Here is a 20,907-nt window from a genome sequence, read left to right on the forward strand (position 1 = left end):
AAAGCGAAGTAAGATCTGACCTACCCCACACAAAAAGGGGCAGTAGATTAAAACAGGTAGAATTCTGGAATGGATTGTTTTAGGCTACAGTTTTAAGAGGGACCCACACTGTCCCCCCCCCCTGTGGGGCTCACACGCTTGAGCCCCCAGACCCCACAAAGTCTGAAGACAGAAATGTGGGTGGATCACACATTTGGCATATCAGCCTGAGCCGCCCACATTGTGTCTGAAAGGCTAAAAGGGTGCAGACATCTTACACTTGTATTATCGCTTCCTTTTGCTGACACATGTATTCTTGATAAATTGCTGGCTGTATCGAATCTTAGGGGCTACGAAGACATAACCTCATGCTATTGAACAAATGCTTCCAGTTTCATTAACTGCCTGATTATTATTAGCATCAGCTAGAGATGTATAAATAAAACGAGGACTTGCAGAGAGCAAGCAAGCTTTCCTCACTTCCTCAATACACGTGTCGAGAGTCTTCATTCCAACACCCCCCCCCCCCATTCCAGTGCTGACCCTTCTGAAAACTGAGATAAAGAGGGGAACTGCAGAGGCATTAAGGGGTTATAATATAGCGAGTTTAAAGCATCGAGGAGACAAGGCAATGGTGATAACAGCTCTTTATTAGCAGCAGCATGGTAGCGGCTGCACTAACAAGACTGGACTAAGGGCCTATGGGCCAAACCTATATACAACTCTAAGTTCCCGTGCAAGCATGCCATTGGTTCATTCAAACAGGCAGGGGTCTGTGATTGGTGTAGGGCAGCAGATATTTTGATCCTACTGTCCATTGTTCTCCTGTCCCCAAGCTCTGCTCTCCTGGCTCCAATGAGCTTGGCAGGAATCATATATTACAAACCATATACATAACAGGGAACATTCCTTCTGTGGGGGTTGGGATTTCTCATATTTCTTAAAAAGTACAAGAAACAGCTCCCTTATCAGGCAGGAAACTTAAAAAGCCTCATTCTGAGTAATATGTAGATTGTTTATCAAGTGTTTGAGATGATTACAGATTTTTGGCACTTGTAGTACTCTATTTGTATTAGAGAAAAAATAAATGGTAGAAAGTTGTTTACTGCACTGTGAATATTAAAACTTTATTATACTTTAACTCCTCTTTTGTCTTTCAGGATAACTTTTTGAAAGAAATATGGAATGATGAGAACAACAGCAGTATTCTAGATGCCTATCAGCCTGTATTTCTAATAGCCTTGAGTTCTTACAGAGAATACAACATCTTTTCTAGTTTTATGATGGATATCCATGAAAAACTGAAGGGGAACCTATCTGGCAGCTTTTTTCCTTCACAAAATGAGGTTTTATTTATAACCTTTTCTAGAAGTATTACTTCAAATAATGGCACAATGAACTTGCCCAAAGAAATCTGTACTGTTTAATTTCCTTCATTTAACTCTTTGCTTATGCTACCAAATCTGCAACATGCAAAACATTTTGATTAATGAGTGAGCTAATTTAAACTATTAGTGTGGCTTGTGCAATGAATCTTTAAAATTTCCTGTATATAACAACATGATATTCTTTCCTCAGTTTCTGCATAACAAATGGGTGGCAGTGATCAAACACGACAAGTAGACAAGGCTCCCACAAAAAATAGCAGCCTGCCTATATGCTGCATTTTTCTGTGCTGTCTTTATTACATAGGCTTGCAGATTTATAGACTCCACAAATACATATTTCAGCAGAAAGTCCTCTCTAATCAGGCCACAGCTGTACCTTTGCATAAATCATCCTACAGGACGGTCAGATAGTTTAGCCCCTTTCACAAGTTCCAAGTGTGAACAATGAATGTTCCTAGAAGGATGGTGTGGGATCCAAACACCAAGCTCTGCCACTGACCGACATTGTTTTATTGCAAGGTTTGTTAGAGCTTGCATGTGAACATGCATAATGTAGTGGCTCTCATATAATAACATAATAACATAAGAGTAGATTTGCTGAATCTGGTCAATAATCTGTCTAATTCAACATCCTGTTTCACAGTGTGTTCATCAACATGCCACACAACAATGCAGGGCAGGGCTGGATTAACAATTAGGCCAAGTGACACTGGCCTATGGGCCCCCATGCCTTTAGGGGCCCCGGACCAACTTCCCCCTCCACTGGTTTTCCTTCCTTCCAGAAAGTACATGAGGCTGCTTTAAAAAAACCTTTTATTGAAGCCTGGAGCAGCAGTGGGCAATGAGACCTGGGGAGAGGGCATATTTGCCCCCACTGAGGGCTTCACAGCTATATTCCTAGTAACTATATTCCTAGTAATTTGGAGGTATATTACCTCTGACCATGGAGATTCAATTTAGTCATGATGGTTTACAGAATTCAGTGCATTTGCCTAATTCCCTTTTAAAGCCATCTAAATTAGCAGTAATCACAACATATCTCTCTATCTACTTGCCCCCATGCATAATTTTATAATTTATTAAAAATTGTAACTTTAGTAAGTGAACACAGTCAAATCCAGAGAGAGAGAGAGAGATCTTTGGCCATCTCATGTTGCATAACCACTACATTTTCTCAAATAATAGTTTGAGATATTTAATCTAAGCTTCTTTCTGCAGTAGACCATATTCCTGCTTTTCTTTGCTGTGTTTCTTTCAGGTTAGTTCCTATGCTGCCTACTTGCATGACGCAGTCCTGCTTTATGCTTCATCCATACAGGAAATGATAAAAGAAAGAAAAGATTTCCATGATGGGAGAGCACTTGTCGGCACCTTGAAAGGCTACAATAAAACCCTCAAGTATGGTAAGCAGTGGATTAAGAATGCAATCCTGGTGCTTGAGTGGACCTTTAATTCAATAATATTGTGAAAGGTTTATTGCTCAAGGACCTGGGTGGAATGCTGTGCAAAGGCATTAAGGAACCTATATCAGTTAACAATGATTATACTGAGACACAAGGTTTAATGGTCTGATTTAGTACCATATTAGAATCATAAGTAACTTGGTTTCAGAGAGTGGCCATTTTGGTTTGCAGTAGAACAGCTAGATTCAAGTCCAGTAGCCCCTCAGAGACCAGCAAGATTTCAAGGCTATAAGTTTTCAAGAGTTAAAGCTACCTTTGTCAAGTAAGCATTCATATATCTGTCATAAGTTTATTCAGGAATAGGGGCAATAGTAAAAAAGATTTTTTTCCATGAAGTTATAATGTTACATACAGTTTGGCAGACTATGCCATTTCTGAACAGAAAAAATCTTCCCATTGTGATGCATGTCCTGTAACATCTAGATTAAATTACTGCAATGTGTTCTACATGGGGCTGCTTTGAAGACTGTCTGGAAGCTACTGTTGGTACAGAATTATGTAGTCAGAGTGTTGACTGAAGTAGGTCAGAGTCATAAGAACATAAGAGAAGCCATGTTGGATCAGGCCAATGGCCCATCTAGTCCAACACTTTGTGTCACACAGAGGCCAAAAAAACCAGGTGCCATCAGGAGACCCATCAGTGGGGCTAGGACACTAGAAACCCTCCCACTGTTGCCCATCCCCCACCCCCAATATCACTCTAATCTTGTTCCATCTAAACTGACTTCCAATTTACTTCTGGGCTCAATTCAAGATGTTGGTTTGTCCTAAGGACTTCCTTCTCACAAATGAACATACCCACTCATTTCCATCATCCCTGGGGGCCCTGCTTTGGTTTCACCAACCATTGGAGACTAGACAGTCTGTGACCTGAGAAAGGGCCTTCTCCATCATGGCACCAAAACTTTGGAATACCCTTTCTAGGGAGATTCATTTGACTCCCTCTATCAGTGTCTTTCACCAACATGTGAAGACTTTTTTGTTTCATCTGCCATGGACCTAGTAATAGTTATTGCCCTTATTGTTGTTTTTAGATTAATGTTATACAGAACACAAGTTGTAGCATGCAATATATGTAAAAAACAAAACAAAACACAGAGTACAAAAATAAATCTGGAACCTAAATACATTGAAAATAATGCAAAGCTGCATGAAACCATAAGGACCAGAGGTTGGAAGATCTTTCCGCTTTCAGTATTCAGAGAAAGCATGTTTAACACTTTATAAGGGGAAACTGAATGAAAAGAGAGGATAGGAAAGGAAAAAGGGTAGAGTGACAGTAAATTAAAGAGAAGATAAATATAGATAAAACTGAAGGTACCCACTCCTGTGCCTAGAAGTAGTAGGAAAGAAGAATGCTAGTGAACAGATAAGAAAATTATAGAAGAAAGTAGGTTAAAGACTAGAAGCATATCATAGCTATTTTATAATTTTAACCATATTTTTAATGGTTTAAATGTTTTAATATTTTTATGTTCATTGTCTTGTGGACCTTGATTGGGTGGAAAGGCAGCATAAAAATGATTACAATAAAATAAATAATAATAATCCATTAATAATTATATTTTTCATTAATCAGTAAGACCCAGTTTCATAACAGTGTGAACAGTAGTGTATTCATGAGGTGATAAAAAAGATAACAGCAATAATTGCAATGACAGACCCCTCTTGCCCAACCATTGTTTTTACTGGAATGACAGTTCACCATATCATACATCATGTTGTTTATATGATTGAGTACATAGAGAAGACTGAATAGACAGATGGTTCATTGTGTTATTCAGCCTCTAAAATCTAGACTGAACATGGCTCTTCCTCAATAAGGAACATCCTTAGTATTCCATATAACTCATCATGTTTTGAAATAACTAAAAAAATTCTGCTGATTTTTGAGATATTGACAAAGTATCAGGCCTATAATGAAAATTAAAATTCTTTACAACACTTGATCATATTACATTTTGAGCACCCAAACCCTCAAACCCTCACTCTTTAGCCATAATTTCTATCAATGTGTATTTCAAGTGGATGCTCTTTTTTGTGCCTATACATTTGGCAGTCACTGGGCCACACTGTCAAGCATGGTAACTGTGAGTGGCACATATTCAGAACTTCCTTTATTACTATGTTTAGTATTTCCTTTTCTCAGTATGACAAAAATGGAAACATGTAATCAGAAAATAATGTTGAAATATTTTATTATTATTTTTTGCAAATATTTGTTTTTCTGCTGAACACACCCAAAAATAAGAGGGGGGACCCAACCCAGAAATTGATTTAGGCACCACAAAGGTTGAGCAGAAACAATATAAATGATTTAAACAAAACAAATAAATTTATTATACAGTGAACTTAAAATACAAATTTGAAAACACAGACCTTGAATTTAGCCACTAGACCCTCAATGTACAATATATAATACATATGAATATTCCAAAGTTGATAATATACAAACAAGATCAAAACCACAGTGAACAAGACCAAATGCGTTTCAGGCTATAGCCTTCTTCGATGGTCACAAATACATACATATATATATACAACAAGAACAAGTGTTCATACACTAAGCCAAACCAGGTTGATTGATTCACATTTTATTTTGTGTGGTCAAATGGTAACATATTAAGATTGTAGATCTTGTTCCATGATTTTCAATCTTACACATAAAAATGTATGATTGTAAATTATATCTAATTTGGCAGTTCATTTCCTCATGGTGTGTATGCATACATCAGCCAGCAATCTGACAAAATACCAGTTCTGCAGAAAAAGATCTTGCATTCCATGGTCTTAGTATATTGGCTATCATACAGCTTTAAAAACAGGAGCCTTTGCAGCTCATGAGAATAGTCTCTCTGTGTAATGTGTTTTCCACCCTAGTCTACTTTCTGTGATAATGGATAGTATTGGATTTTGTAGACGAGATATATACATACATGTTAGTCATTTGATTAGAAGCACTGTTTTTCCATCCTAACAACTGTAATTTATAGACCAATGGCTTTGCTGTATTTGCAGTCCAGCAATCTATTACCTAATCAGAAAGTTCATTCAATTTTGTAAAAGATGCTCATGAAACCCAATTACTTGGAAATCATGTTGCTGCTTGCCCAGTCCTACCCTATAATTCCCAACAGGCATGTAATGATACAAGCCAATTTAGTACTCTGGGGGAAAATGGAAGCTCATATTCATGAGGCCAATTATGATTTGAACAGAGGAGAGTTGTCCCTCACTAATGATTTCAGCCAAAAAAATTATTTTCACTGAAAACACTTAAGAAATGCTAACATGATAGATCTTTGTACTGGGACAGTAATTGCTTTGAAAACAGAAGTTGGGTATATTCAGTCTATGATACTGGTCAATATTACCCTTTAAAATCATTAGAATTTAGCCTATTGGCTAATACAGAATCACTAGAAAGCATAAATATGCCAGACACAGCCACTGCTGTCCTTAAAGGTCAGTGCATTAAAGAAGGAGTAGACTAAGGAAATTCTAGTCAAAATATTGTTGAACTATGGGCAGTGTTCTAACATTCATGCTATGCATATCTTTATTGGTTAGGCATTACAGGCCCAGTGCATATTGATGAAGCAGGTGAGAGGAACATGGACTATTCTGTGTATGATCTCCAGGAATCTGGAAACTTGACACGCTTTATCCCTGTTCTTAACTTTGACAGTGACAGAAAAGCAATCAGGTAATACGACTGTGTGTGAGTGGCATGAGTGTGTACACAGGATAGAGAGTTGTTCACAAATACTTCATAATTTAATAATTTGTACTGTATATTCAGCAAGCAGAGTTCCCATAGAAACCTATTCCTAGCCAGTTTGGTGTAGTGGTTAAGTGTGCAGACTCTTATCTGGGAGAACCGGGTTTGATTCCCCACTCCTTCACTTGCACCTGCTAGAATGGCCTTGGGTCAGCCATAGCTCTGGCAGAGGTTGTCCTTGAAAGGGCAGCTGCTGTGAGAGCCCTCTCCAGCCCCACCCACCTCACAGGGTGTCTGTTGTGGGGGAGGAAGGTAAAGGAGATTGTGAGCCGCTCTGAGACTCTTTGGAGTGGAGGGCGGGATATAAATCCAATAACTTCTTCTTCTTCTTCTTCTTCTTCTTCTTCTTCTTCTTCTTCTTCTTCTTCTTCTTCTTCTTCTTCTTCTTCTTCTTCTTCTTCCCTATTGGAGAGCCAGTTTGGTGTAGTGGTTAAGTGTGCGGTCTCTTATCTGGGAGAACCGGGTTTGATTCCCCACTCCTCCACTTGCACCTGCTGGCATGGCCTTGGGTCAGCCATAGCTCTGGCAGGGGTTGTCCTTGAAAGGGCAGCTGCTGTGAGAGCCCTCTCCAGCCCCACCCACCTCACAGGGTGTCTGTTGTGGGGGAGGAAGGTAAAGGAGATTGTGAGCCACTCTGAGACTCTTCGGACTGGAGGGTGGGATATAAATCCAATATCATCTATTGTCAAGCATGGTAAAAGCTCAATGGTAATCTATGGTTTTAGGGCCCTCCATAAAGCTGGTCTGTGAAACATCATGGAGGGTCGGTGTAGTATGGCACCGTTATTCTTCCCCCCCACATTGCTTTATTGCTTTGTGTAGTGGAATAGTGAGAAACGAAACTAGCAGTGGGAGAAGAAGAATGAACACCTTCTCATGTATTCCTGCATGGGAGTGTAAGCCATCTGGGAAAGCAAGGACAAAACACTGATAACATTGTGGGAATGTAGACATTTATGATAGTTTATGTGTTAGCTGGCATTCCTTACCCCCTCCTTTGAGGATCCGTTGAAGTATGCTTTAAAAGAATTGTATCAATGTATTTCTAGTATCACTCTCAAGGTCTTGTACCAGGAGAGCATCTCGATTTAGCAATAAACATAGTTTTGTATCTACTTGACTTGTTCTTTTGAAAATTGCATGCTTGACACCTATTCTCGTTCATTGTAACAAGGAAAAGGCTGTAATTTCCTCCCTCTTGTATTTGCTTACTTTATATATTTCTACACTTATTTTCTCACCAATGGGGACTCAAAAGGTCTTTGAAATTTTAAAAATACATAATTTATGCAGAAAAATGGGGAAAGATGCACAGTGTGTCTCCAATACCCTATGCTTGTCCTGCATCTTCTAGCCCAGCTTACTCAGCGCCACAGACTGCAAGCCATGAGTTCACTCCAAAGATTTTTACAAGATAATGCATGGGATGGAAAAAGTAGAGAAATAAATACTTTTCTCCCTTTCTCACAATACAAGAACTCATGGGCATTCGATGAAATTGCTGAGCAGACAGATTAAAACGGATAAAAGGAAGTACTTCACCCAAAGGGTGATTAACATGTGGAATTCACTGCCACAGGAGGTGGTGGCGGCCACAAGCATAGCCACCTTTAAGAGGGGTTTAGATAAAAATATGGAGCAGAGGTCCATCAGTGGCTATTAGCCACAGTGTGTGTGTGTGTGTGTGTGTGTGTGTGTGTGTGTGTGTGTATATATATATATATATATATATATATATATATATATATATATATATATATATATATATATATATATATATAAATATAATTTTTTTGCCACTGTGACACAGAGTGTTGGACTGGATGGGCCATTGGCTTGATCTAACATGGCTTCTCTTATGTTCTTACTCACACATCATGCCCAGCTTTAAATACCTGTAACAGGCACTCAGCTCAGATCTCACTCAGTTTACAGAGATGTTTTTAAGATTCCTCTTCCCTGGTATTCAGTGAAGAACTGTATTCAATAAATTGTGAATTGCTCAGGGCCATTCCAGTGAGTTCAGTGAAATGCAGTTATGAACCCAGTTCTTTCCACTGTTGTTAATTCAAACTAGTCTTGGACTTCAGTCTCTTACTTAGAGGGATTGAAAGGAATTCTTTCTATAAAATTTCTCTTGATATTTTGGTATCTCATCTAGTTTCCAAAAAGGAATAGGTGCATTAGGAATTCTGCATTGTTACATTGCTTATTACTGGATCTTGCATATAATGTTGTGTAAAGTAGAAACAAAAATGCAATAGTGGTTACAGATTACACATAAATTTCAATAAATGGTTACCAATTTTTTAAAAGTCCATATGCAATTGCTGTCTATATGCCATGCATCCAAATATTGATAGAGTTCTAAGGACCTCAATTCACTGATTTATTGGAAATGAGCTTTTACCTTTCTCCTGTTGTAATATGAGTCTTTTAGTTGTAGTAAAGGCATGGAGGGTCCATATTGGCCACTAGTTAACTTCCAAGGAGCAAGCAGATAGTTTTAAAGGACATAAGCATTCTCAAGGACATGAACATTCTAATACAAAATTGATATGAATAATAACTTCCCAGAAAAACTGAATGACTGGACATGCCCAAAGCATATGTTTAGGGGATGCATCCTGTCAGGGCCAATGCGCTCCAGTAGGTCAGGTAGGTGGCTGCCTAGGAAGCTACCTGACCTCAAAGGCAGCTGCAGGGGTTTTCTCCTTGCACACAGTCCACTGCTCTCAGTGACCGTTCTCCACTGCTGCTGTGCTCGCCCTTGTTGCCCACCTCTCCACCTTCCTGTGGGTGGGTGGTGGCAGTGGTGGAGGGGAACGGGCACCAAGGGCAGCATGGCAGCAGGTGCACTCAGAGCCACTCTGAGCACCTCCAAGCGGACATACCACCCTGCTGACCCCACTCAAATTGGGGTGTATATACAGGTCCCGGATCACATAGACCCTGCCATGGAGCAGAGTGCTGCATTTATATGGAAAATGTTCCTTGAAGCTATGCTGATGTGCTTGTCCCCAAAACAATAGTTTGATGGACTTTTCAGAGGGTAAGTTTAATGAGATTTCCTGAGATATGTTAAAGATGTAAATATTTTTTTGATGACCTGATGATTACCAGGTGGGAAAGGGAACCAGGTTTTGTGAATAGGGTTAAGTATTGCTAAATTAGGGTAAATGGTTGAGGGGGAAGTAAGGCTGGATTTGATGAGATTAGACCAATGTGACATCATAATTAGGGGTGTGCATTCGGCCGAACCAAATAAACCCCTGAAAAACAGCTGATTTGGCTGTTTTAAAGCAGTATAGAGCCGAATCAGATTCTCTGATCTGATTCGGGAGCCGTATACTGCCGTTGCAAATTGCCACTGATATTCGGCAGCAATTCGGCGGCAATTCAGCCCCATTATACCACCATAGCAGCAGCATGGTGGGCAGATGCTTGCATGCAGGGAATTCATGCCCCATCTCTGCTACATGGCAGTAGTGCATTCAATGCACTGGTCCTGTGCAGCAGTCCTTGCAGATAGCCTGCACCCCAATTGGTGGCATTGGTTCTGCTCAGGGACATGGCACTGCCTGTGGGGGAGAGGCCCCTGCAGCTGCTCTGCAGATTTGGGGGCTCTCCCTCAAACCCTCTGCTCCCCAGAATCAGTTTTCCCCACTGTTATTACAGTGGGAAAACTGATTGCTTCCCCCCACTATTGGGGGAAATGGGTGTTTTGGGGTGCCCTAGAATGGGAACCCTTGGTCCAATTGTTGAAACTTGGGGGCTATGTAGGGGAGAGGCCCTTGCAGCTGCCCTGCAAATTTGGGGTCTTTACCTCAAACCCCCTGTCCCCCAGCCACACTTCATTATACCCTATTTTGCCATTGACTTCAATGGCCCATAGGGAATAATAGAGATAGGGGCACCCTTTTTGGGTGCCCACAGAATTGGACCCCTTGGTCCAATCCTTTTGAAATTTGGGGGTTCTGTAGAAGAGAGTCTCCTGAAGCTTTTCTGAAAATTTGGAGCTTCTACCTCAAACTTCCTGCCCCCCAGCTGCACTTCATTATACCCTATTTTGCCATTGATTTCAATGGCCCATAGGGTATAATGGGGCCGTATATTTGGGAATAGTTGTGTAGCTCCCGAATCTGCTTTTAGGAGATATATGGCCTCCCATATTTTTTAGCCCCAAATACCTCCGAATCTGATTTTTTTTCTTTTGCACACCCCTAGTCATAATTTCTTGGGACACTCATTGTTCTTAAATTATGCATCTCTTTAGGGTGGGGAGAGGGTTGTTAGTCATTCAGCCACCTCTGACACACCTTCAAAATATTTCCCTAGGTTTGTTTCTGGCCATCATTCATTTTGTGTCTTTTGGGGCCAGGCAGTATCTCATATTTATGATTTTTGAGGTGATATTTGTAAGAAAGGTGCTTATGTCTCTTACTCTCTAAGTACTAAACTGCTCGTTGTGCTGGAGGAGGGATATGGCTGCTAACAGGGAGGGGGTTGGCATTGAAGCTTGTTGTGGGGAATTTTTTAAATTTATTTAAATTTATTTATTTGTAATTTATATCCCGCCCTTCCCACCAGGTGGCTCAGGGCGGCTTACAACATAATAAAATCTAACATAAGAGTATAAAATTAAGCATAAAAGTTTAAACATTTAACAAACATAGTTAAAATCTAAACATTTCACAGTTATATACTTAAAACATTAGGAACATACAGCGATCTTACAAACTACACTCAGTTTCAAGTTTCAGTGCCGGTTAGTTGTAAGCCAGCCGGAAGAGGACTGTCTTACAGGCCCTGCGGAATTAAGCAAGGTCCCGCAGGGCCCTTACCTCTTCCGGCAGCTGGTTCCACCAGGAAGGGGCCATTACGGAGAAGGCCCTATCCCTTGTAGTTTTCAAACGGGCTTCCTTTGGCCTGGGGACAACAAGGAGATTTTGAGTTCCCGATCTCAGTACTCTCTGGGGAACGTGTGGGAAGAGACGGTCCCTCAGGTAGGCAGGTCCTAGGCCATATAGGGCTTTAAAGGTAATGACCAGCACCTTGTACCGAACTCGGTAAAGTATTGGCAGCCAGTGCAGAACCGGGAGTCCCGGCTGAATGTGCTCCCATCTTGGGAGCCCCAATAACAACCGGGCGGCACCAACTGCAATTTCCGGGTTCGGCACAGGGGCAGCCCCATATAGAGGGCATTGCAGTAGTCCAACCTCGAGGTGACCGTTGCATGGATCACCGTTGCTAGATCGTCACGCTCCAGGAAGGGAGCCAACTGCCTTGCCCGCCTAAGATGGAAAAATGTGGACTTGGCAGTGGCTGGTATCTGGGCCTCCATCGTTAAGGAAGGCTCCAGTAGAACCCCCAAGCTCTTGACCCTATGCGTCGCAATCAGCAGCGCACCGTCAAAAACCGGTAGGGGGATTTTCCTTCCCGGACCCCGGCGGCCTAAGCAGAGGACCTCCGTCTTCACCGGATTTAGCCTCAGCCCACTCAGCCTGAGCCACCCAGCCACAGCCTGTAACGCCCGGTCCAGATTTTGTGGGGCGCAGACCGGCCGGTCGTCCATAAGAAGATAGAGCTGGGTATCATCAGCATACTGGTGACAACCCAGCCCATACCTTCGGGCAATCTGGGCGAGGGGACGCATATAGATGTTAAATAACATCAGGGAAAGAACCGCACCCTGAGGCACTCTGCAATCAAGCGTGTGCCTCCGGGACAGCTCATCCCCAATAGCGACCCTCTGTTCCCGACCTTCAAGGAAGGAGCAAAGCCATTGCAGGAATAGTCTAGTCACTGGGCCAATACTTAGCCATTCCTTGTATGGAGCTGCACTGGAGCTCTATCTGAAGTATCTATTCCTCCATGGGACTTTGATCCTAGGTATCATACGGGTTCGGCCAGCAGTAGCAATGGTTTTAAGTGACTGGTAGTTATGTAAAACTGTTTTCCCTGTTTCTCCCTTCTGCATTTAGTGATATAACATTGAGCTGATATTTCACTGATGTTGTATTAGCATATGGTGGGGGGAGGTATCTATACTTTGCAGAAGTATCCTGGGACCAAACACCGCTTGCACTTGCCGAAATTGTTTTGTGCCCATTCACAGTAGGAGGATACTGTAGGGGGAAGCGAGGCATTTGTCAAAGTGAGATGGGCTCCCTTTTCCTGGCTTACCTGTATGGGGTGCATTGTGTTTGTATCCTCAGATCCTCAATGGAGGATCCAAGTTACTGTTTGTAACTTAAGGTGGAGTACATGTACCAATTTGGAGCCAAACAGTGTTGGCAATTTGCTGAAACAATGTGGGCTTGGGAGGCTTAGGATATCAATTGCACTGCATTCTTTCACCAGCATGTCCCTAAAACTGCTCATTTCTGGGCTCCTAAGCTAGTGCCAGGTTTACACAGGCAGTGCATTGGTGGGGTAGTATATCCATGTATTTCTGAGTTACATTGTTGAGGGATGTAGTTGCAATACTATGCAATTTATTGGCTGGTTTGAGGATTCTGGCAACCAATGGGGGATGGGGAGAATGTACCTGGAGAAAGAGAAAGGCCAAGGCCATGTTGTTGGTGTTGCACAAGAAGATATGTCGTCATGCTAGTGATTTCCGGACAATACTCTAGTATTTGTGCAAAACCCCTTTAAAACCATAGAGTTTTCGGCAAAACATCAGAACAGAATAATGAAGAAACTAAACACACTGTTATATATGTGATCAGAAATGTGTCAAATATATGGAGTTCTTGCCTGGCTCATTGGAGCCTGTAGGACTAAGCTTGCGGACTCAGGAACAATGGGCAGTAGGATCCTAATCCCTGCTGTCCTGCTCCAAGCACGGCCCCCCTGCTGGTTTGAATGGTCCAATAGCATGCTAGCATGGGAACCTTGTGTGTATATATAGTTGGTTGGCCCTGTTTTCCCAGCAGTTAGTCTTTCTTTCTTTCTTTCTTTCTTTCTTTCTTTCTTTCTTTCTTTCTTTCTTTCTTTCTTTCTTTCTTTCTTTCTTTCTTTCTTTCTTTCTTTCTTTCTTTCTTTGACTTATATCCCACCCTTCCCATAAAAATGGCTCAGGGCGGCTCACAGCAAATAATAAAACAGAGTTTAGATTATTATTACATATATAAACATTTAAAAAGTCAGAACATTTAAAAACCTAAAAACCTTAAAATCTTAACATCAAATCTATACGGTATGGTTCACAGAAGTCTAATAAGCTACATTTATTTCCCAGTCAGGTGTAAGCTAACCGGAAGTACAGCCCTATATTACGCTGTACTAATAAAAGAGCTATGTTCACTACCATTTCACCTCTTCATTGTGTGGAACCCGCTACATTATACACACAAATGAACATACATATGAATCTTATTTTTACCGAATTAGAGCTCTGGTCCATCATGGTCAATATTGTCTAGTCAGACTGGGAGCAGCTCAAGCAGAGGTGTTTTCTACAACTTAGTATGTATGTAAGTGCAAAGTGGAGGTGGTTTGTCATTGCATTCCTCTGCCGAGTCTTCCTTGGTGGTCTCTCATTCAAGAACTGAACCTGCTTAGCTTCCAAGATCTGATGAGATATAGCTTTACCATACTGTTCTGTATTCCCATCACCTACTACCTAATCCCTTTTAACTTGAGATGCTGGAGGCTGAGCCTGGGACCTTTTCATGCCAAACAGATACTCTACCACTGAGCTACAGACATTCCCCTCAATTGTTCTTGTATTTTGGTCCATTGTCATGTCTATTTTGCTAGGGTCCATCTTCCATGTCAATGGTCAGTACTGGATGTTTTAAGAAGAGAAAGCACAGTTATTGGGTTAATAACAAGCATATATTTTTTTCAGTATTTCCTGAACAACATGATCTGAGAACCAGGTCTATAGCTAGAACATTGTAAGTTTGTGAGAACAGGATAGTTCATATGAACAAAAGATATCATTTTACCCTGATGGTCTTTCTTAAGTAACACTTAGTGTATGCTGTCTTTTTTTTTTCCAGGGATATATAGTGAATCTTAGAAATGAAGACAAGTTCCTTTCTGTAGGCTAATGAATGGAGACTAGACACTAACACATTTCAGTTTTTTCCCATAGCCCAACTGTGGAAATTGACTACATCAGCTGGTCAGGTGGAGAAATACCTGAAGACAGACCACTGTGTGGGTTTCACAATGAACACTGTAAAACTCCAGTTACCAGTGAGTGTGATGCTTAAAATAAGATTGTCATCTTTGGAGCACGAAAAATAATTGAAATGCTCCATAGCATTTCTCATTCAAAGATCTAAAGTTCTTCTTTTTGGCAGTATTAACTGAGCTGTCTGGCTCCCACGGAATGGGAGAAGATCTGGCTGGGTACATTATGCCATTCTATGATGTCCTATTCAAGGTTTTATTGTCAGCTGAGCTATTGTATTACATCACTTTAAGTAAGTTTTAGAAACAGTGACTAATTTTATAAATACCATAAAATTGCATTGAGAAGCATTCAAACAAGTATGGGAAGCAAACTCTTCCCAGTTTGTATGAGAGTTTATGAGGTAACTTTATACTTTTTGTACTTGAATAAAACTTCAAAATATCTCTCCATCCCTCTCTCTCTCATATACACATACACATACAGAGCTCTGTTCTGAAACTCGTTTTTTACAAATAACCTGCAGACACAGATGCTGGAAAAAGTAAAATTGTGTTCCCACAGGGACTCTAATTGCCTGAAGTACACATTATTTGATGTTCTATGATTTTCACATATGGTGATTCAAACAAATGTTCTGAAGTGGTCTTAGACCTGGTCCACACAGGCCAAATAGGGATAGCGGCCTCTTATAATGCATCTGGACAAGCACTGCTCCATATTTATTTGCTGATAATTTTCACTGTACCATCTTCAACCCTTTGTTTTTTGTATGAAATTAACACTTTTTAAAAATACTATCACATTAGTGACCAGTATCACCCCTATGAAAATTCATCCCAAAGATCAATTATATTGTATATGAATTAAAAAATAGATTAACAATGCCATTTTAAACATAGTTACAGCCTTCTAAACCCACTGGGTTTAGAATGGTATAACTCTGCTTAGGGATTGCACTGTAATTTTGTTAGGTGGTCTCTAATTCTAATATTAGATATGCAAGTAAACCAGCATTATTTATCTATTTTTTCATCATCCACAATTATTTATTCATTTATTTATTTATTAGACTGTATACCAGGGGTGTCAAACTAATTTGTTATGGCTCTGACATAAATGAGACCTTGTTGGGCCATGTGTTTCATAAAATGTAATGCCAGCTAGCAGAGAGATAAACTTTATAAAGGAAACAGACAAACACCATTTCTGTGTGTGTGTGTAAGCTGCAAACCTACTTTTGATTTATTGACATTAATTACAGAAATCTCATGGTCAGTGCTTTCAGCCAAAGATCCAGGGGAAAACATGAAATGGCTGGACATTGTGAGGTAGTAGATAATTAAATATCTCCATATCAAGGCCAGATTTGGTAGCAAGATCCTGAATGTTATTACCCACCCTGGTATCGCCATGCTTGTATCTTTTACAAGGTACTTTCTTGTTGCAATGACATGCTGGATCCGCTTTTTGAGACTTATCAGAAAAACTAGATTTTGTCAGACTGACATAGCATTCATTTTAAAAAGATGTGGCTTGATTTTTCTGTATTTAAGTAATGACCTCTTTGTGTTTTCTGTCATTAGAAGGCATAGCCCTTATAGTGGTGGTAATTCTGCTGACACTAACAGTATCAGGGGCCATTGGAGTGGCAACATTTATGAAGATCCATAAAGGGAATTTGCAAAAGCAAATCAATGATATGTGGTGGAAAATTAACTATGAGGATATCATCATTTTTAATGATAATAAGGTAAATGTGCTCTGCTGAATACTTGAACCTCCTGTTTATATTTCAGAGAGGATGTTTTGGAACACAAATATTTGAGTCAAGCTACTAGAGATATCTATCTTTCACAGCATTGCCTGGTTTGATTGAAAGAAGCATTCCAAGATCTCAGGGACAGAGATTTCATGGTCCTTGGAATCTTAAAAAATGAATATACCAGAAAATGAACCTGGAATTTTTTTGCCAGCAAAACATCTGTCACTAAGATATGGGCTGCTAGCTGGGGGTTCCAGACTGGAATGGATCATATGGTACATGGCCTGTAACTGAGAGTGTCACATTACTTATACATTCCACTTCTTTTTGCCCTGCATGTCATAGCTTTATTGTCTAGCTTTTATTACAATGAGAATTTTAAGTAGGGATGCTAGCCTCGAGGTGACTTGTGGATCCCCTGAAATTACAGCTTATCTCTGAACTATGGAGATCAGTTCCTCTGGGGAAAAAATAGATGCTTTGGAGGGTGGACTCCATGGCATTATACCTCACTGAGTTTCCCAACCTGAATCTTGCAATCCTACCCCACAACCCTTGCCAGTGACTAGGGGAGACCTTGCAACCCTAATTTCAAGGATACTTGAAGATCATCCTTAAACTCCTCTGTGTCAGATTAGAGAGTACAGACTTAGTCATACTAGTATAAAGCTGAAGTATAGTCTTTTAATATGCAGTTGCTCCCAACCTTTTGGACACCAGGGACTGGTTTAGTGAAAGACAATTTTTCCAGGAACAAGTAGGGGGCGCAGCACTGGAGATTTTGCCACCCCAGGCTGCCCCTCTACCTACACCCATCCCTGCCCCCATGGGGGGTCTTTAAATAGGGGGAAGACTGGGGCTGCTTCTGCCACCTCCCCGCTAGGCAACCAGGTGACAGAAGCAGTCAATCTGCCTCCCCCTCCCATTTAAAGACCCGCACAGATCAGCTGATCGGCGGGGTCTATAAATGAGGGGTAGGCAAAGGTCACAGCAACAGTGCCCCTTCTAACTGCTCAGGGCCCAGATGGATGAAAAAGGTGATGTGGCTTCATTCTGAGGCTGCCTCCACTGCCTCCACTGCAAGGGGGTCCTGGGTGGGCAGAAGGGACGGCGGGGCTGCTCTGCCTCACTCTGAGGCTACAGAGTAAGGCTGCATTGCATCTTTCATCTGCCTGGGTTCCAAGTGAGCAAAAAGGGCAGTATGGCGCTTCTGTCTTGTGGCCTGGTTGCTAACAGGCTACAGACCAGTACCAGTCCGTGGTCCGAATTGGGGACCCCTGAAATCTATAGGACAAAGAGTATTATGCAGAAATGGCCTAATTCTACAGTTAGTTTGGCTTATCTCTACTAGAAACACAGCCTAGGCAGATGTACCTGCAGTTGCTCACATTCATATAGTCTTTTGCTTACAATGCCTGCCTATGTTGTCTCTTCTTAGCAAATTCCTTAAAACAAGGACTGAACTTCTTGGCTTGTCTCACTCTGTAAAGCTCAACTTCTGATGGTGCTAAATCAGAGAGATATCACTTTTTCTGACAGAATAAGAAGCATGAACTCTGTCTGATCTATATATCCTTGGTAGGAAAAAAAATTCCATACAATGAATGACATAATTAGCAAGGATGGGAACACAATTATTTTAAAACAGTATTCTTTCCAGGCGTTGGACTAGATGACCTTGGAGGTGCCTTCCAACTCTATGATTCTATGAAATGCTGCATCAGATCTATATCTCTTAGAAATGAAATAATGTTATAGTTTGTTGTAGTGATAATTTATTTTAGAAGTTTTGAGGTGATGCTGGCATAGGGTTTCCAGACTTGTGCCTTCAACCCCTTTTGTGGGTAAAGCAGAAGAAGGGGAAGCATTTATCAATGTCACAATGTCACTTCCAGTTGAAATACAAAAGTGATGTTATGGCATTAATTGATGTTCCTTCCCTCTGCCACCCTCTGCAAATCATTCAATCACTGGCAGCAACAGGGCAGTTTGCCTGGCAAAACATACAAACGGTAAGCCTATTCTGGAAGCACCAAAGAATATCCATGCAAAACTGTTTTAAACAATGTTGTACACTGTCCTGAGCTCTTTGGGGGAGGGTGGTATACAAATAAATAAATGTGCAACATTGCATATACCTATGTTATGTAGTAAATCTATGTTAGCAGATTTAGGAAAATAATTGAATATCTCACAAAGTTGCTGTCTATTTAGTTTACTGAAACAACAGCATTTGCAAAAATTATTAACTAACTATAGACCTTCCAAACAGCCAAAAGACGTTTAAGACACAATAATTTACGTACAGGCACAGAGGAAGTACAATAGAGGCTGGGTAAAAACATTCAATTTCAGTGAGATCTGAACAGTAGCAAGTATACATTACAGCTCCTCGTGCAGCTTAAGTGGATGGAATGCACCTAGCATTAGTATTTACATTAATGAAACTGCTCACATGCATCTCCAATACTTTAACCAGCATTATGGCCACAAGTACAATATTAGCATGCAAGTCTTCCCAAGCCATGGTTCTTTAGAGCGCATCTATAGTTCCAGTTTAAATGAGATATTGGGTGTGTGCAGGTTTTCACCCACATAAGATTTTCTGCCTCGTCAGTACCATTATGTTTAAAATCAGGCCTGCTTATTTAAGAAGGTTGTTATAACAGACCTGTAATTTCCCATATTTTATATTGATGTTGGTTACATCTTGGACTTCCAACCAGTTGTCCTACTTGATCATGCAGAGCAAATTAGGTGATATTATAACAATTATATAGGCAAGTAATTTAGTTTAATAATTAATTTAGTTTAATAAATAATTTAGTTTAATTTAGGTGATAAGCTACTTGCATTCTCTTTCAAAGGAAAAATTTGACTTGTCTCAAGCAAATACACCTGAACCCACAGAAAAGGAGAACTTTGGTTCCCATTTGTTAAGATCTAGCAATAACTATCCTGGTTTGAAAGACAAGCAAGGAAAAGAAGTATTTTATACCACAGTAGGACTTTATCAGGTATGTATGTAAAAGTCCAGATTAGTTATGTATTGATAGTCACGTACCCCATTCACTTCTAGTAACTGTATTCCTTCTGTTTCCATTATGTTATTTATTTTCTTTATAGGTAAACAGGGTACAAACTGCCGAACAGAATCAATGCCAGAGTAATCCCCAGGTAAGACTGTACTGATTTTACCTATGTACAAATTAACATTAGATATTTCTTAGAAAGATGTGAGCAGAGCAAATTGCAATAGTCTTCCAAGGGTGCGGTTGTTTATGTGCTTAACCAGAACTGTTGATTGCTCCCAATAGCATCATTTGGCTCAATGATCTTTTTTGGTACTTAACCTCATTAGCAATTGTTAGATTCATGTACAAGGTTTTGGTTTTACTCCCAAGAAATTATACAGTCATCTCTTTTCTTGATGTCTTTTCCCTTTAAAATCGCTAAACTGTGGGTCTGACATATCTGTTCCACATTATCAGTTTTATTGTGCTACCTTTCAGCCAGTGTTTTTCAAACATTTATAACACAAAGCTTTGTATTTGGGAAAAAGCAGTATTTCTTGCATATTGTATGGAACATGGTTGCTTGATTGACTTGGACCTTCATTGTATAATTTGGTATAAATAGTAGTGATCCATGTAATTCCCTCTTTCTGGGTTGATTGTATTATGCAGCCAATTATGTATTATGAGACCAACCAACATGGTCACATCAGGCAGTGGATTTTGGAGAACAGCAACCTTCTTTCCTGTGCATCCATCACTTTCACAATTTTCTCTGCTCAGGACAGAATCACTAATCCTCCTTGCTGTCTCTCCCTCCCAAGCCTTCTTAACAGAGCTTGGCAAGCCACACAGGTCCTGTAGGCTTTTCTGAACATCCACAAGATTCCTTCTTCTTGTATGAACTCAGCAATCATTTTAATTTCCTAACCAAACATGATAATCCGCAAATTGCAAGGGCAACCAAAGTGATAGTTAAGCTCTAATAAGATGAAGGAACTTCTCAAGGGTTTGGTAAGTCCTATGGGGCATACATAGGTTTCTAACCTTTTTTTAAAGAAGAGAGGGAGAGAAGGTAAGAAAATTGTAGCTTCTCTAGCTTTTAGTTGAAGGCAGGGATGGTGGTGGAGGGACAATGCTGAGTAGCCTCAGGATACAATATGCATTAAACTGACAGTTCTCTCTACCTGACTGCCACTTTGTAAAACTCGTACAATATTTTTTTAAAGATGAAATGTAAAAGAATGTTGAACAGGTATCCCCTTTTAAAATAATGTCTATATTTACAGCTGTCAGGGATGATACCACTAACCAGCCAATGTAGGTCCAGCCAGTGTAGCTCCAGCATGGGACCAGCCAGTATAGGTC

At 40.5% G+C, this 20,907-nt stretch overlaps 3 protein-coding genes across 3 annotated transcripts in view; 1 reads left to right on the plus strand and 2 right to left on the minus strand.

Moving 5' to 3' along the window:
* Positions 1 to 20,907, minus strand: part of TECTB (tectorin beta) — a 174,909-nt gene that overhangs the window by 94,663 nt on the left and 59,339 nt on the right. The window lies entirely within an intron of this gene.
* The window catches only part of ACSL5 (acyl-CoA synthetase long chain family member 5), a 214,804-nt gene that overhangs the window by 65,675 nt on the left and 128,222 nt on the right, over positions 1 to 20,907 (minus strand). The gene's annotated exons all lie outside the window — the stretch shown is intronic.
* Positions 1 to 20,907, plus strand: part of LOC132574312 (guanylate cyclase 2G-like) — a 69,754-nt gene that overhangs the window by 14,026 nt on the left and 34,821 nt on the right. The window contains exons 4-10 of the mRNA XM_060242673.1: positions 1,140 to 1,325; positions 2,626 to 2,770; positions 6,401 to 6,536; positions 14,719 to 14,822; positions 16,347 to 16,513; positions 19,393 to 19,542; positions 19,652 to 19,702. Of these exons, the coding sequence (XP_060098656.1) occupies positions 1,140 to 1,325; positions 2,626 to 2,770; positions 6,401 to 6,536; positions 14,719 to 14,822; positions 16,347 to 16,513; positions 19,393 to 19,542; positions 19,652 to 19,702 (939 nt within the window). The remainder of the gene's footprint in view (positions 1 to 1,139; positions 1,326 to 2,625; positions 2,771 to 6,400; positions 6,537 to 14,718; positions 14,823 to 16,346; positions 16,514 to 19,392; positions 19,543 to 19,651; positions 19,703 to 20,907) is intronic.

Source organism: Heteronotia binoei, chromosome 6 (genome assembly GCF_032191835.1).
Source record: "Heteronotia binoei isolate CCM8104 ecotype False Entrance Well chromosome 6, APGP_CSIRO_Hbin_v1, whole genome shotgun sequence".
In the NCBI taxonomy this organism is placed as follows: Eukaryota; Metazoa; Chordata; class Lepidosauria; order Squamata; family Gekkonidae; genus Heteronotia; species Heteronotia binoei.